The 15621-nt window shown below is 35.3% G+C and overlaps 1 protein-coding gene across 9 annotated transcripts in view; it reads right to left on the bottom strand.

The window, feature by feature from the left end:
• AHI1 (Abelson helper integration site 1) overlaps positions 1-15621 on the bottom strand; it is a 98951-nt gene that overhangs the window by 11270 nt on the left and 72060 nt on the right. For 7 of the 9 annotated variants that reach the window (XM_069787256.1, XM_069787262.1, XM_069787257.1 and 4 more), the window contains exons 21-23: positions 10705-10770; positions 8206-8368; positions 6614-6717 (exon numbers count right to left, since the gene is read on the bottom strand). In XM_069787256.1, the coding sequence (XP_069643357.1) occupies positions 6614-6717; positions 8206-8368; positions 10705-10770 (333 nt within the window). Of the gene's footprint in view, positions 1-6613; positions 6776-8201; positions 8369-10704; positions 10771-15621 lie in introns of all 9 variants that reach the window. The other 2 variants (XR_011325417.1, XR_011325416.1) reach the window with 2 other exon arrangements.

The following is a 15621-nucleotide window of genomic DNA, read 5'->3' as shown; positions in this document are numbered from 1 at the left end:
AGCGGCAGGTCTGTCTTGGAGCCGGCTGGCATTGGCTCTGTTGGACAAGGGGGAAAGCTTCTAGCAGCTTCTCACAGAAGCCACCTCTGTAGCCCCCCACCCTGCTACCAAAACCTTGCCACGCAAACCCAATACAATATATTTCCCCATTAAATTAACAACTGGCAGGGAGCTTTGCTAGTGGAATTACATATATTTCTTTTGCCATGACCTTCCTATTTAAATGAACTTATAATTGCTTTTTCTCCCCTCTCTACTGTTTTTAAAGAACAAGTCTATCTAAATCAGATTCACCATATTGTAACCCTTAAGTCTAACAGTATTAACTTAACTGTGAGTATCTAGCAGAACTGTGGCTCTGTATACAACAGAGACATTGGCATGAATTTCTATCTTTCCCATAAAGAACAGCTAAACCACTGTAGTGTTTAGGACTAAGCCAACACTCACTAGCTTCTCCATCCATGAATGTCAGAGCCACAGGCAGAGAGGACTTTGCCTTGTCCACTCTTTGAAACTGCAAAATCCTAGGCCTGTTCAGTAGTCACGGCTCAAAACTGACAAATACCGCATCTCAGAAATCAAATTAACTAGATGATTATTTGAGGGACACCAAAAGAAAGAGGAAAAAGAGTGGAGACAAGAGACTTCAGACTGAAGCACTACAGTTTAGAAAAGCTGTTTTCAGTCTTGAAGTCTTGGCCTCTGGGAATTTATCTGTGGTTACAACTTTGCATTAAAATTTGCATAAAAATAGTTCAGTCCTGTTCAGAAAGAAGCTATAAGGACCTAAGGAGAAAACAATGGGGACAGAGAAGTTATCTTGCTCCTGAGAGCTATCTTAATAATTTAAATGTCCGTCAATAGTATTTTTGGGTCTGCTTGACCAGTTCAGGGGCTCAGACTGATTCTTCCTATCTTTAAACAGACCAGTCACCTACAGCAAATGACTATGGATGTCACTTCATCTTTTCTTTTTTTCCTCAATAGGAAAACCAGATACCTTTTCTTTCAATGACTCAAATAATACTATAGACACAGGCACAAATATTCTTTCAGACAGAACACATTAGGAACCACAGAGGTGGTTTTGGAGTTGAAAATGAAAGCTACCAGCTTACAAATAAAGTAGCACCACACATGCTTAAGAGAGAGTAATTCAACTTGAACAGTACAAACTGCATTTTAAAGGGAAAACAGAATATCTAAAAATAGGAAACTACAGAACTAAAAAGGTGAAATATGTTAATGTCGGGTAACATTTAAGGAAAATGGTCTATTCCCTGTAGATAGTACCATACTAACATTTCCTTCAGAAGAAGGATTTCTTCAAGAATAATCAAAGTAATTACTATTTCAAAAGTGGGATTTGCAAAGACATCTCTATTTTATAATGCCTATTCAACAGTTTATGTGGAAGACCGCACAGGAGCTTTGCTGACCTATTCTAGAAAAGCATAGTTTCTTTCAGCCCAGATGTCAATGCCTTTAGAAAGAGAGATCTGTAATCATATTAGGCATGAATGAAGCCCAGAATTATAAACTTCACTATAATACATTCTAATTCAATTGAATACCACATTTTTGTGGGTCTGCAATCTCTCTGAACCTTGAAAGTGAACACGTTTGATGAAGTGTTGAGAGTCTTCAGCTCTATGCACTGCAAGAGTTCCATCATATTAATTCTTTAATTAACATTATCACATCTTCCTAGTCTCTCCTCTTCCTAAAAGATTATCAGTCACTGATGTGTCCCCTAGTAACCTGAAGAAAGGCACCATTAAAGGAGAAAATAGAAACAGCACAAACTATAAAATAAAAGTTTTTTATTAAACTAATAGAAAAATGTCTAGCTAGTATTTTTGGAAATATTTTTGAGCAAGTTTTCTACATTTTTTTAATTTTTAGATCCAATAAATAAGCGCTGAGCCCACAAAAACACCCACATTGAAAGTGTTCAAGCCCAGGGGAAAAACATCAATTGCTTGGCAGGTTGGTTTCAGACATGCTAGGCTAAGTATTCAGAAAGTCTGACAACAACCTACTCTAGGGGAAGAGGAGTGAGAACATGAATTATTTATGTGAACAGTGATAATCCCAAACTTTGTTTAAATATACATGGAATCAAGTTTTGATGATCTCTGGGTAGATTATCCAAATCATGCAATAATAATGTAGTTCTTGAAGGTAACCCTTTTCTTTTCATGCTTATGACCACTGCTTTATACCTTAACATCATTTTTCAAAGATAAATATACTAGAAAGAGTATTTCCTTACACCTTTAATGGAAATTTTAAATTACTGTTTTGTTTTTGTCTATTACTACTTTCCACTATTCTCACATAATGTAGAATTGAGTACTTAAGATTCAGAATCCAATTAGATGCATTTTATGTAATGAGTGGTAGGCCATCTTAAATTATAAAACATATTCATGAGATTTTTATAGACAGCAGAACATTTCGGGGGTGGGGGGGGAGAAGACACCTTATTGACTTTGAAATGTCTCTGATTTGCCAAAATTTTGCAAAACCCAAATTCTGGTTTCTAATACAACCCTATCTGAATTCCTATCTTTTCTGCCTTCATCTTAAGGAACCTGAAAACAGCACATTTACTGGAGCAACCAGATGACAGGTCTGTCTCTATTTCCTGGGATTCTTCATCCACTGCAGCGAGAACCTCACTCCATGAAATTTCTATTGGCAGTTTACATGTATGTTGTAATTAAAGATGATTATGACCTAATTTTGTGGCTCAGGAGTTAAGTAACTCATAAGGCAGGAAAACAAGGTTTGCATAAAATTATTATGTTATGAATGCAAAGCTGATGGTAGAAAGCGTTTTGAAAGCAGGTTCTTTGAACTACAACTTTTTTTATTTGCAAAGATTAATATTGAATCTTGAGTACTACACCCTCTTCTAATGTTAATGATTCCATTTTATTCACTCATCATAAAATTCTGATGATTAGCTAGATATGCATTTATAATATCTGCAGTTGGAAAACTACTTTTAATTAGACTATCTGGTATTCTCAGTAATTAAAACCATAGTAGTTTTCTATATTTTAAGTGTCCTATATAGTCTCGTATGGTAGCAAAATCTCACGAGTAACTGCTATGATGATATTCACAGTAACTGTGTTTTGCAGTCTTAACAGAGCTAAATATTTAAGTATTCCTCAAAAAAACCCCAGAAAGAACAATAGATATAGCAGACCTGGGTATAACTAGGTATTTGGGAAAATGTGCTTGTGGCCAAAGAACACACAAAATCAAAGAAATCAGTTATATTTTCCTGCTTGTGGGAACAACTTAAGGAACAACTTAATAATTCAATAAATGTTTCTGGATTAAAAAAAAAGCTTCATTTTCTGCCAAAAAAAAGAAAATAGAGTATTACAAAATAATGATTTTTCTTATTTCCCATGTAAAAGAAATTGGCATTTCCTTTCATCAGCTCTTATACTGAAAAAAAAGTGAAAGGAATAGGAAGAAAAGTTGCTGTGTCACTGCTGCAACACAGGAACTGCCATAACCGATCAGCCCCCTCAGTGGTCTTCTTAGCAGTTTTGTCTCAGAAGTATCTGGTATTGCCTAAGGCCAAAGTACTACAGAACTTTCCTTCATTAAGACAGACAGCTGAATGACAATTTGTTTCTTCTATGCAGCACTCTGCAGCTTTTGAAAAACCATTACACTTCGAGGCATCGCAAGTCTTACACAGAAATTTGATTCATCATTTGATTCAACTCGCTATATTCTTGGTGATTTATACGTGCTAATGTAACTTGAAATTAAAAAAAAACCAGTCAGATTTGTGCTTCCCAGACATTCAGATGTTTTTGGAGTCTCAGTCATTACCTCAGCCTAAAATGTGTTACTAAAAAAATTAAACCCTGAGCACATAAGTTTAATAGTGTCTTGTAGTAGCTAGGTTCACCAGGTTAACTAAGCATGGCATAAACAAAAATTTTCTTCTACCAATATTAGATGTGTTCTATTCCAGCTTAATGTTCCCTGATCTTGTTTAACAGCAGAAGGAAAAAAAAAAAAAAAAGAAAAAAAGAAAAAAGAGTACATCCAATTCACCCCTCTACATTATGTACTATTTTACACACTGTCTTCATTGCTCATTCTTTGCTAATTTAATCTTGTAAGTATATCCTCTTATACCATTTTTTCCAGGACTTGTAAACGATTCATTACTTTTCTCTGGACTCTTTATGATTTTGTAGTGCCCTTGGATGCCATGCAAGACAAAAAGCAACATAGTTGCTTGGTTTTGGACTGTTACTGTACACTTCATTCATTATGTCTTTTGAGTATCTGTATGTACTATATAGAATACTACAAAATTCCAACTAATTATTTAATATGCAGTCATTTTAATTCAAAGTGCCAGTAGAATCAAGTAAAGAGTATTTTGATGAAATATTACTGTTACTAAAAAAGTGCTACTAGTAATACAAAAACTATTATCAGAAGAATATCAGCTCTAGACACTTGAGAAAACATAAGCAATCAAAACTAATCAAATGTTACTTCTCACAAAGCTGAATAACGAATACTGGTTGTAAATGTCCGTAACATTAGTTAGTGCACATAAAAGTGTTTTGATCCAGTAAATCAACTAGATTCCTATGAGATTAGAACAGAAAAAAAGATGTGGATAAAAATGATGAAGTCTTCAGTGACAGTAAGTACCTCAGCACTTTTCCCTTCTCTGCTCTGGGTATGACTGAAACTGGGTGAGTGTAGCAACATATTCCCTGTGGGATACTTTTGTTGCCTCCAGCAACGTAGACAACAGATGAAAGAAATATTCATGCTTTCCAGTAATGTTGTCATTTTTCTTATATTTGTTCCAGTCTGCCTTTACAGGAGTATCTGGAAGTAATGTACCCTTGTCTTTCATGGACAATGGTTTGGGTATGAGTTTCTCAGCCACAAAGAAGTAAAAGATACTTCAGATTAATTATTAGTACTCGCTGTAGTAATTAATTCCATTTTTCAAGTATAGTTAGAAACAAAACACTTAGTAATTCGATTTATAGCAGTTGGCTTCAACAAGACAGCTGGCTTCAACAAGACTGCCAAGTGAGTAATGTGTACTCAATAATTTATTAAATGCTACCTCTCTCTATTCACCTATTAAAAACAAAAGCTACACAAAAAAGGTTAATAGAAGTAGCTTTGAGTGTTTTAATCTTGAACATTGCAATATATATTATGCAGCAAAGATTAGATAAATCATCTGAAAAAAGAAAAAATTGTAACTAAGCAACACAGCGTAAGTTTTGAGTCTTGCAAATCAGATGCAGAATATTAGATTCAATTTTAGAAAAGTACATGGAAAAGTCAAGCAATCTGAAAGAAATCTGAACAAAAGTCACTTTTAAAGTAGTTATGTTAGTACCATTTTACTAAATGAATAGTTGTGGAAAGCACACTTAAGAAGGATACAAACCTTTTGGAATAAAAAAATTCTTAAATCCAAACAGTTATTGAACTAACTTCTATCACTTTTTTTTGCTTATGAAGTTTCCCATGTTTTAAGACAATCATCAGCCTTACTTCACAGAAGGGGAACATAAGTTATGCAAAGTTTCTAATCTCTTTGTCTGGAGAAGTGAGAGTCATTTGGCCTGCTTTGCACATAGCAGTATCTCTACAGAGCTGAAAAAAATGAAGTAAGAATCAAGCCCCTATTTTTTTCCTTGACTAAAAACTAGCTGCTGTTTCTTTGTCCTCTGTATATACTGTATTCTGACTGCTAACTGAAATCACAGATACAGGAATGCAGCCTCTGCGTACCATATAGTATGTGATACGTAAACAACAACATAATGCCATATGCAATGCAACTCAATAAGTATACAGTGGGAGTGGAGAGATATTAGGTATAGTCAAGACAAAAGCCTTTCTTTCCTTTGTTCCTTCAAACTATGAAGTCTCTATAGTCCACTCTCCTGAGAAACCTACAGGATAGGTGCAGTCATTCACATCAGAGAACCATCAGCAGCTTTTAAACAGAAACATCCATTGACAAGTAAGCACATTTAGATGCAGCATATCTCCTGGTCTGGTAATAAGGCTTTATGATCACAATGTATATCTTTAATTAGGATATTATCACATGGACTGAAAACCTCTAGAGAGAAAAACAGTATAGCTTTTTTCTAAGCAACCCAATAGATAAGGAAATTTCATGGCAGAAAATGTGAAGAATCTGTGGGCAGTGCATATTCCAAGAATGACAGTCAACTGCCCTACAGTATGTCAGGTTTTGACAAATCCATGTTGTTTCTTCAACTGTCATTTACATCAGGTAGCTGTGAGAGACACTTCTGTAAATCTTGGAGTCAGTGGGAGATTCACCACTCATTACAATGATGTAAGGCAGAATATTTAATTGCCACATGATGGAACAGCTGGTTCCACACGAGACAAACGTTAGACATCTGCTGAAAATCTAGCTGCTTGCCTGGAATGAGGTCTACACATAAGAAATTTTTCCAAAAAGGATCTAAAATTAATACAGTCCACCTGGCACACAAAAGATATACTCCACCAATACTTACAGAATCCTTCCTTCTCAAATTATTACCTTATGTCTTAGTGTTGGAGAACGTTCCTCTGCTTCTGTTGGTCCTTCAGGTAGGAGAGGAGTAGAATCTGGCACTAATCCTGAAGGTTGTTCTTCATATTCTTCTGAAAACAGGATCCATAATTCACCATTATGAGAGCCATGAAAGAATTATGGAAGTATCTATTTTATGTGAACAAACATGACATTATAATATAGCTAAAACCAGGATGTGGACTGAAACAAGTGAAAAATGTTTGAAGCCAAACTTTGTATGAGAATTTATCAAAATTTGCCCATTAACTTTTATTTATATCAGTAAGCTTAGATTTAAGTTTGATTTATATATAGGTAATTTATATAGGTAATTATGTAAAATAAAAACAATCAAACATTTACATGACTAAGAACAAAGTCTATACTGATAGCAATGCAGCTGATACATTTGTTAAGTATCATATGCATTTCTTTTGATTCAATAATAAGATGGTCACCAAGTGAAATAACAAATTATATACCAGAGGTTTTTTTTTTTGCACAGTTTGCACAACTTGGACAATCCCCTCAAAAATTTTGTTTTGTTTTTTTAGGAACAATTGGCCATCACTGAAGACTTCCTACAGACTGCTCTCTGGCTTATTTTGCAAGGAAGAAAGGAAGGAGAAAATGCACAGGATGTGCAAGGGGAGGACAAAGGGGAAGGGCAGTAGTTAAGCTAACTTTAATTACCATCATCAAGTTAGCACAGTGTTATGTCCATGGTTTTTTTTTTTTAGGAAAGAGGCATAAATACTAGACCTCACTTGAAAGACAGAGGGAGGAACTAGAAAGTGGGGGAAAACATCTTGAGAAATGTTGGGTTAAAAGATTTCCAAACACCAGTATAACTGATAGTTTGATAGTTTAGGAAGGCAAATTTATTTCTTGTGGCATGCAACCACACACTACATCCATAAGCTGAATACTAACAACTGTCAGGACACTGAGCATCTTTACATCAGTTGACTCAGTAGGATGCTTATTATATTATTTGTTCAGATTCATTTAGGTTTGTATTAGTTTAATCAAAACTTATGACAAGGACCTGGTAGCAAATTCAATGCTCAGATATGACATTTAACCATTACTGTTCTTTTAAAACTTCATACTGAAATCCACTTAGTTGGGAACTGAACATTCTCCATTAGAGTAGGGGGAAATTCAAGAGTTTTTACACAAGTAGCTGATTACATCTAACAGAGGTTGCCTAAGAAAAACCTAAGATGTCTGTGAAATGCTTTGATGTGTCCTAAAACATTGCCAAGGTAGGGCATGAACCAGGTGGTTATATGTAAGAAGAGATAAAGAATCAACCCAGTTGAATGATAATTAAGCCAGTACTATATAAGCTGGAATGTTTAACTACATCCCAATACCTTCCTAAGTCAGGTATGTCAACTTGCTAAGTGGTTAGCTAACTTTATACAATTTCTGCATTGCAGTAAGTCATCATTATGCCATCTGTGTGCTACATAAATGTGTATCTTCAGAACAACAAGCAGTACTGCATGGTAAAATCTTGGACCATCAGTTAAACCCACACCGGTATACCAGGAAGACAGCAGTAAACTTACTTTCACCAGCCACATAATTAGCTGGAAAATAGCCTTGCTGTCCATTTGCTAAGCTGCCAAACCACCAGTTATCATTATCTTTGTATAACACTTGGATAATGTCACTGCGATGGATGGTTAGCTCATCTGATCGATGCGCTGTGTAGTCATAAAGAGCCACTACCTAAAAGAGAGATAAGAGCACCACAGCTTTATCACAACCATGCCACAGAGAAAAAAGCGCAACATTCACTTCCTCTTGCAGAAAAGCAGCTGAAACCAAAGCTGCACTTTGGTAAAAGCTGAGGCTGTCTCAAGTTTTGCTAATGGGATCAGGGGTGGTGGGAAAGCAGCAGGAGAGGCAAGATAAAGGACTGTGGGATTGTAGAAATGGTTAAGAACATTCAATTCACTAAGATTAGCTTCAAAACAGCAGCTGTTAGTTTTATAAGCAATTTACTTGTGAAGCAAAAGGAAAAAAAAAACTTCATACATTCACTTTCTCAGAATTGTTACACTACCTTCAGATCCCATTCTGTGTGTGCTCATGAAGCATATGTGTTCGAATAAATACTTCAATAGTATGACAGTTTTACCGAAGGAAAAATTTAGTACAAAAATATCATTGCAAAGTTTTGCTTTGATCACTCCACTTCATTTTTTTGCTGTTGTTTAGAAATAAGGATTTGCATATACTATTTTATAAATATCTGCCAAAAATACATTTATATTCCATTTCACATAATAAATCCATTTGCCAGTGAAATACAGTGCGTCTATACTTTTCTGGAAAAAAGTTTTAAGCGTGGTCAGCACCACGCATACTACATAGAATACATTACCAGAAGCCTGCTTTCTACCTTGAATATGAAAATATCAAGTATAATTTCTTATTTATTTCCTATGCCCTATGAACAAAAATCTGTCCCGATGAATTCAGAGCAGAAAAGACCGAAAAGAAAACAAGTGAACTGAAAGAATAAGGGAATTGCTCACTTCCCTCATCATAAGTGAAAAGCAAAATTATGACCTATTTTACACAAAGAACACTGCTTCTCTACATACAATCTTCACCTTAGATTCCTCTATGAAATTGTAAGTAAAGAGGTCAGAAACGGGGATTGTTAGGAGCGATGGGAGGTTATAGGGGATTGAAGGAGACAGCAAAGTTATGAAGACAGGGATTTGGAGAAAAAAAACTTCCCTTTTTTATTACTAATGCATGCATTAAAATCCTAAGACTGCTGAACTGCACAGTGCTTTTGATATTTGTATTTCTATTTTGAGTAAGTTCACCTGTGAGTTATGTGTGTAAAAATACAGCCAATGTCAGTTGTATCTTCATAATGTCATGTCACCAGTTAAACAGATTAAAGCAGTTATGAATGGGAAAAGATGGAAATGATTCTACCATTGTAAATTCTATGTGGTAACTTGTGAGGTGGTCAGCATCAAAGAATTAGTATCAGCATAGTTCTCAGTAGACGGGAAATTTATCTAAATATGCATTCAGTAATCCTGAATTTACATAAAGAAGCTAAACAATAAAACATCCTTTATCATAACTCTCCTCCCTCCATTAGGAAAGCTAATACAATAATTACAGGTGATGTTGACAATACAGAAATATGAACTATAGAACAGAACCAAACTAAAACACACTAATAAGCACCATAGACAAACAGTATAGGACTGGAAGCTTGCATGATCATATCCAGTAAGGGGTGCTCTAACAGTGCCCACTGCAGTTAAGTGACAATGGTTTCCTTAGCAATAGTACTATGAAAATCATGAGGTCACTTAAGGTTAAAATAAAAGAAAAGGAATGTAACACTAATTACTTGGCAGCATGAAAGACAATGAAAGGCAGAGCAACAAATACTTCCTTTTGCAGTGTCTTTTGTAAGACAGTTCTGGTGTAAATGTTTTTTGGAAAAAATTACAAAAATTCAGGAACATGGAAACACTGCCAACAAACAGTTCAAACCAATCAAGCAAGTCCCACTGTCTGGTGTCCCAGAAATAAAAAAATAAAATACCAATGTGTCCTGTAATACAACCGGTTTAGCAAGCCTGACAACTTAAACGAAATGTGGAAACTGCCATTATATTCTCTGGAAACATATGATCAGAAAATGACCATAAGGGGATACAGGAGGTGCACCTCAGGACCCAAGAAGAATGTAAAACACAATTATGCCCAAAGCAAGAGAATTTCTTCTGGTGTGACATTCAGACATTTGTTAAGTTCTGTCTGGGTCCAAGTTCAAGCAAAAGAAATCTATATTAATCAGAATTTTACAAAATTATTTTTCAAGAGCGATATAAAAAAAAGTAGTAAAGTGGTTATGCCGGTTGTAAACATGTTTGTAAGAACTACAAAATCTAGGATAGCACAAAAAGCCTTGGGATCATGCTAAAAAAAAAAAAAAAGAAAGAAAAAAAAAGAATGTGCTTTCAAAAGCACAGATACAGTGTAACAGGTATAGAAGACACTGAAAAAAATTACATAATACTTACTGTCTCTTGCCCGAGTGGACAACTGCTTCCTCCTCTCACCCCCAGTGCAGTCAGGCAGTCATTGTTCTAGAAGAAGAAATTATTTTAAAACTTTAATATGAAGTATTTTGATAAACTATAATTTTGAGTATTTTCATGTCTACTGTAAAACAGTAAGAATTATCTGTAATAAAATGTTTTTTTTAAAAAAGAAAAAGCAGAAGTGATGTTAAGCAACACTGAGTAATATTGACTATGTAGATATTTAGAAGAAGATACTAAGTTTTTCAAGTATGTACACTACACTAAAGTCAACATGGGGGAAGACAGAGGGTTGATGACTATGCAGTCTAAGCTTGTTTGCATTGCAAATACTACGGTAGATGTTTAAGAAGTTACTGCAGTGAACTTCACCTCTGAACCAGTATTCAAAAGATGACACTTTCATATAATGGAGAATTTCAGGTTGGTCTTAATAACCAATACTTTCCACTTAATTCTAATTGTTCTATCTTTACCACTTACTCTTCAGATTTCCAATGAAGTCAAAGGAATAGCAGGTATATAATGCAATAATTATGATGATGTGCCTGTACCTATAAAATTTGATTTTTGTCTAACAATAGAATTCTTCAGTTGGAAGAAGATTTAAAATGGGAAAATTCTGAAAATTATCAGAGGAACAACAAATTAGAACAAAGGAAGAGATAGAAGTCCTTTCTAGTGTTAATTTTTTTCAATAGCCTATTTTCACAAAGGGGAAACCAGTTCCCCCTACCTAAATTTTGTGTGCGTCAAAGGATACAAACTACAATACAGAATAGAAATACTACACAGCAATTAAAATATTTTAGAAAAGAAGAATCAAATGTGAGCTTTGTACGGTAAACAACATTTCCACCCATAACAGATTGTACCACATTATAAACAACATTTATATCTGAGAACTTCTATCCAACATACTTCACCTTTTTCATACTTTACAGCCCCTCCTTTAAATGTCTTTTGCATGAACTTCTTTCTCTTCTTTTTTTAAAACGTATCTAAAATGTATTGCTCCTTTTATTTTCTGCTGGGTTTTTGTTTGTTTGTTTGTTTTTAATTAGGGTGATCCAAGGAACTTCATTACTGCAATCCTCAGCAGAGTAAATGGCATTCTCTGGAACAGAGATTCTTGCCCTCAATGTTGTTTTCCTAACTTAGCTAGGCTTATCATATATGGAAAGAAATCACTAACTATCCTGAACACAGAGGTTCCATCCAGTCTCCAGATTGTTTCAGTATTGCTACAGTAGTTACACATGCAGTACATACAGATGAACACAGTATAAAAGCAAACAGTTGCACTCAGTTCTTATCATCTACCAGAAGAACATCTAAGCCTACCACCTAAAGAGTTCTGAATAATTATGTACACACACACACACGGGGGTTGGGGGGGTGGGAAGGTGTAACTGCCTGATTTGACAAACAAATTTTGAACAAAGACTGGCGGAGCTGCAGTTCAGAGTACGTGGCTTGTTCAGTGGTCTACTGGTAGTTAGCACTGCCTTACAGATTTCAGCTAATTCTCATTTTCCATTCTCAAGGTTAAGAGAACTGTGCAAGCAGTGTGCTTAGCCTGTGGGGTGGGAGTGCCTCCTGTTGCTCAAAAATGATTCATCAAAGTTATGAGCAGTATTATTTAGGTATCTAGTTCAGGTACTCATATTGCCCCATTATTGTGTCTCAATCTGTGTCTCTCTCTTTTTAATAAAGTATTTATGCGCTCTCAAACGCTCAATATAAGAAGAGCTAGAAGAGAGTGAGCTGTTTGGAAATAACAAGCTAAAATCCATGAGTCATCCTAAGACTATGTTGAATGTTCTCAGACACTGTGTTAAACTTCTGAGGCAACAACAATCCCAGGAGTTTCCTCTTAAAGAGATATTCCGAGCATGTCACGGGCTGCACACACACCCTACCTCCAGCGGCACAGGGGAATTGACACGGCTGCCTGCCACAGACACAGCTACTCCAAGGCAGCAGAGCTGCCTCTGCCGTGCCATGCCATTTCTCAAACAGTGCAACTACCAGTTATACTGCAAGTAACACCCAGCAAAACCTACTGGCTTTTCAGTTTAGAAACATCATTTTTTTTTATGTTGTGTCACAAGACTAAGCCACATTTTCAGGATTCCAAAAAGCAACAGACGTACTGAAGTGTATGAACACATTGTTCTTAATACAATATTAACGTCTCCTTTTCTTAATGCAAGATGGAAACTAGTTAATCCTTTCCTTGCATTGGAACAGACGTGGGGCTATAGTTATGTTCTGAGGAGCTGGTCTTTTTGGGAGGCAGTCCATGTGTGAGAAACAGGAACAAAACGCTTGCTGAAAATGCCTGCTGTGTCACACTGATTTTGGCTGAACAAAGCTATTAGGAACTTTCAGTGTAAGGAACATCCTCAGAAGAAGATAAATAGATCCAGAAGCTGATGCAGAGTTCTAGACCACGGAGTATCATGCTGTTATCCACAACTAACCCGCTTAGTAGCCTTGACATTTCTAATATAAAAACAAACAAAAACTGTTTTAAGACACTAACGCAAAAGAGAGCATCGCAGATAAGAGTAAACTGATAAGTAAGTTGCTGTATCAAGTGTCACCGAATCCTGATAATAGCACTAATTAAAATGTTCGTGGCTTCTTTTTCATTGGGCAGTTTCAGTGATTGTGATAATAGAGGTTTTGCTTTTATTCATGCAGATGTATAGCAGCCAACAGGATTTGGGCATTAGATAGCATTCTTTCCCTTAGGAGAAGCAGCACTGAGTAAGAACAAGTGATATGTTATTACTGTCTTTTCTGTAAAAAAATCAGCATTTCATTTCTATTACTGAACAAATATATTTCAAATACCACAATATCAAAGTTTAAAGAAAAAAAAAAGAAAAATGTAAAGTCTACCAGTGGTTTCATATGCTTCTTCCTTATATGTAAATACCTTCTTTGTAACAGGATAAACATACAGATTAAGTCCCACTTTCTAATTAGTCATTAACTCTTAATAACTACACTTGGAAAATAAGCTTTTCTAAGATTAATCTTAGGCGGACACTACACATACTGGGGTGAACCCCAATGTGTGTGCATACAGGGCCAAAGCCACCCTCCCTGCTTTTCCCATTAAGAGTGACAGACTCAGTGACATGAAGAAGGACAAACATCTATTTCTTGGATGCTGCACAGTGCCACTGCTTCTCTCCACCTCCCTATACCGGCTATCTGCCAGAATGGAAGAGAAATTAGGAGTGTTACATTGCAAACACTCCATTGAAGACACATTGAATGAGTGTTAAAGTTTCCCTTGTCTATTCAGTAAATCTGTGCCTCAGTGTGTAATAGCCTAGGTTCTGAGACTGTTACTTTCTGGGGTTTTTTTTGTTGTTGTTTTTGTTTTGGTTTTTTTTTTTAAAGGAGATAAAATAAGAAATCAACTTTTAGTGCTCAAAAATCCACGACTGGCTTAAAAGTAAGACAATATTTAAAATTTTGAAACATTTTACAGAATCAATTCAAGCTTTTACAGTTGCTCCATTGTTTTCATATTTCCTTATGAACCCAGTGGTTAGAAATTTACTTAATCCTCTCCTTCCCTAAGAAAGTCACACAATCTCTTTACCCCAGTAACTGAAGCCTTAAATGAAACACTAAATAGACACTTAGCATAAAATAATTGAATATTGTTAGCACTGTCGTATTACTGTTCTTGTTCTCTGGTCCAATTGTCAATACAGTCCTAGCTCGGGACACTTAACTGTACAAATTTAGTCTATGGGAAATAGAAGTACAAGGACAGGACAGTATTAACAGTCAAATTAAAATGATTCTAAAAGTATTAATTGCTAAGAATAATGTACTCCTCTTTGGTCTTAATTAATCTGTCTGTAGACACTGTAAAGTTACTTCCTTAGGCTCCAGATGACTACAGTTCTTATTTGATTACAGCCCTTCAATATTTAATGAGCATGGGAATCTATAATCTGCCTAGAGGAAAAAAACCAAAACTGTGCCAGGCTGTACTTTATTGAAACCTGCAATGTACAAACAGAAAACAGAAACGCAAACACAGCTGCTGCAGTAAAGCCTACAAGGATAAGAAAAAAAACCAAAAACAAACAAACAAAAAACAAAAAAGGGAAAAAAGATCAATTCAGAAGCACGTGAAATACTCCAGCTCCTGAAATTATTCAAAACCTCTTCAACTATTTTGTCATTTGTAAATATGCTACTTTCTTGATATAAATTACTCAGTTTACCTGCACTTATAACATATATATTACTGCATTTATAACAGAAAAAGTAACAAAAATATTCAAAACCTTAATTAAACCCTCTCAAAAAAAAATATTTTAAATTAATTGCTATTTAGTATTTTCCAGAACAGTTGATCCTGTAAATGTTTAAAGAGCTTGCTGTAACAGAGAACACCAAAATACTGATTGAACAATTTATATTTTTTCCTAAAAATTATAAATTGATGGCTAAAAAATTGAAAATGTGAAAACAAGAACCACTTCGCCACTAACAAAACGCAATGTCAAGCCGTACTTTCAAAATTTCTTGGTGAATCCTATGTTATTTACCAGCCTTCCACAACTCTCTTAACAGATTCTGTTAAATAAGGTAGGTCCAAAAAAACCCCTAAACAAACTCAAACCAAAACCCTAAATCCAAACTGTAGAACAGCTATAAATGATCCAAGTTAATTTATGTCCACTTGTAATATTTCTCTGAAAAATTACTATTAGCATGCAATTGAGACAGAACATTAAATCATGGCATTCTGTCCATGTGTGCAGGAGAATTAACATCGCCAGTACAACAGGCCTGGCTTTCTAAAGCCACACATACATTCAGTATTCAGAAGCACCACTCGTTCTTCCATCAGTA

This window comes from Haliaeetus albicilla, chromosome 7 (assembly GCF_947461875.1).
Source record: "Haliaeetus albicilla chromosome 7, bHalAlb1.1, whole genome shotgun sequence".
NCBI classification, from domain to species: Eukaryota; Metazoa; Chordata; class Aves; order Accipitriformes; family Accipitridae; genus Haliaeetus; species Haliaeetus albicilla.
This window is presented reverse-complemented; position numbering and strand designations above follow the sequence as displayed.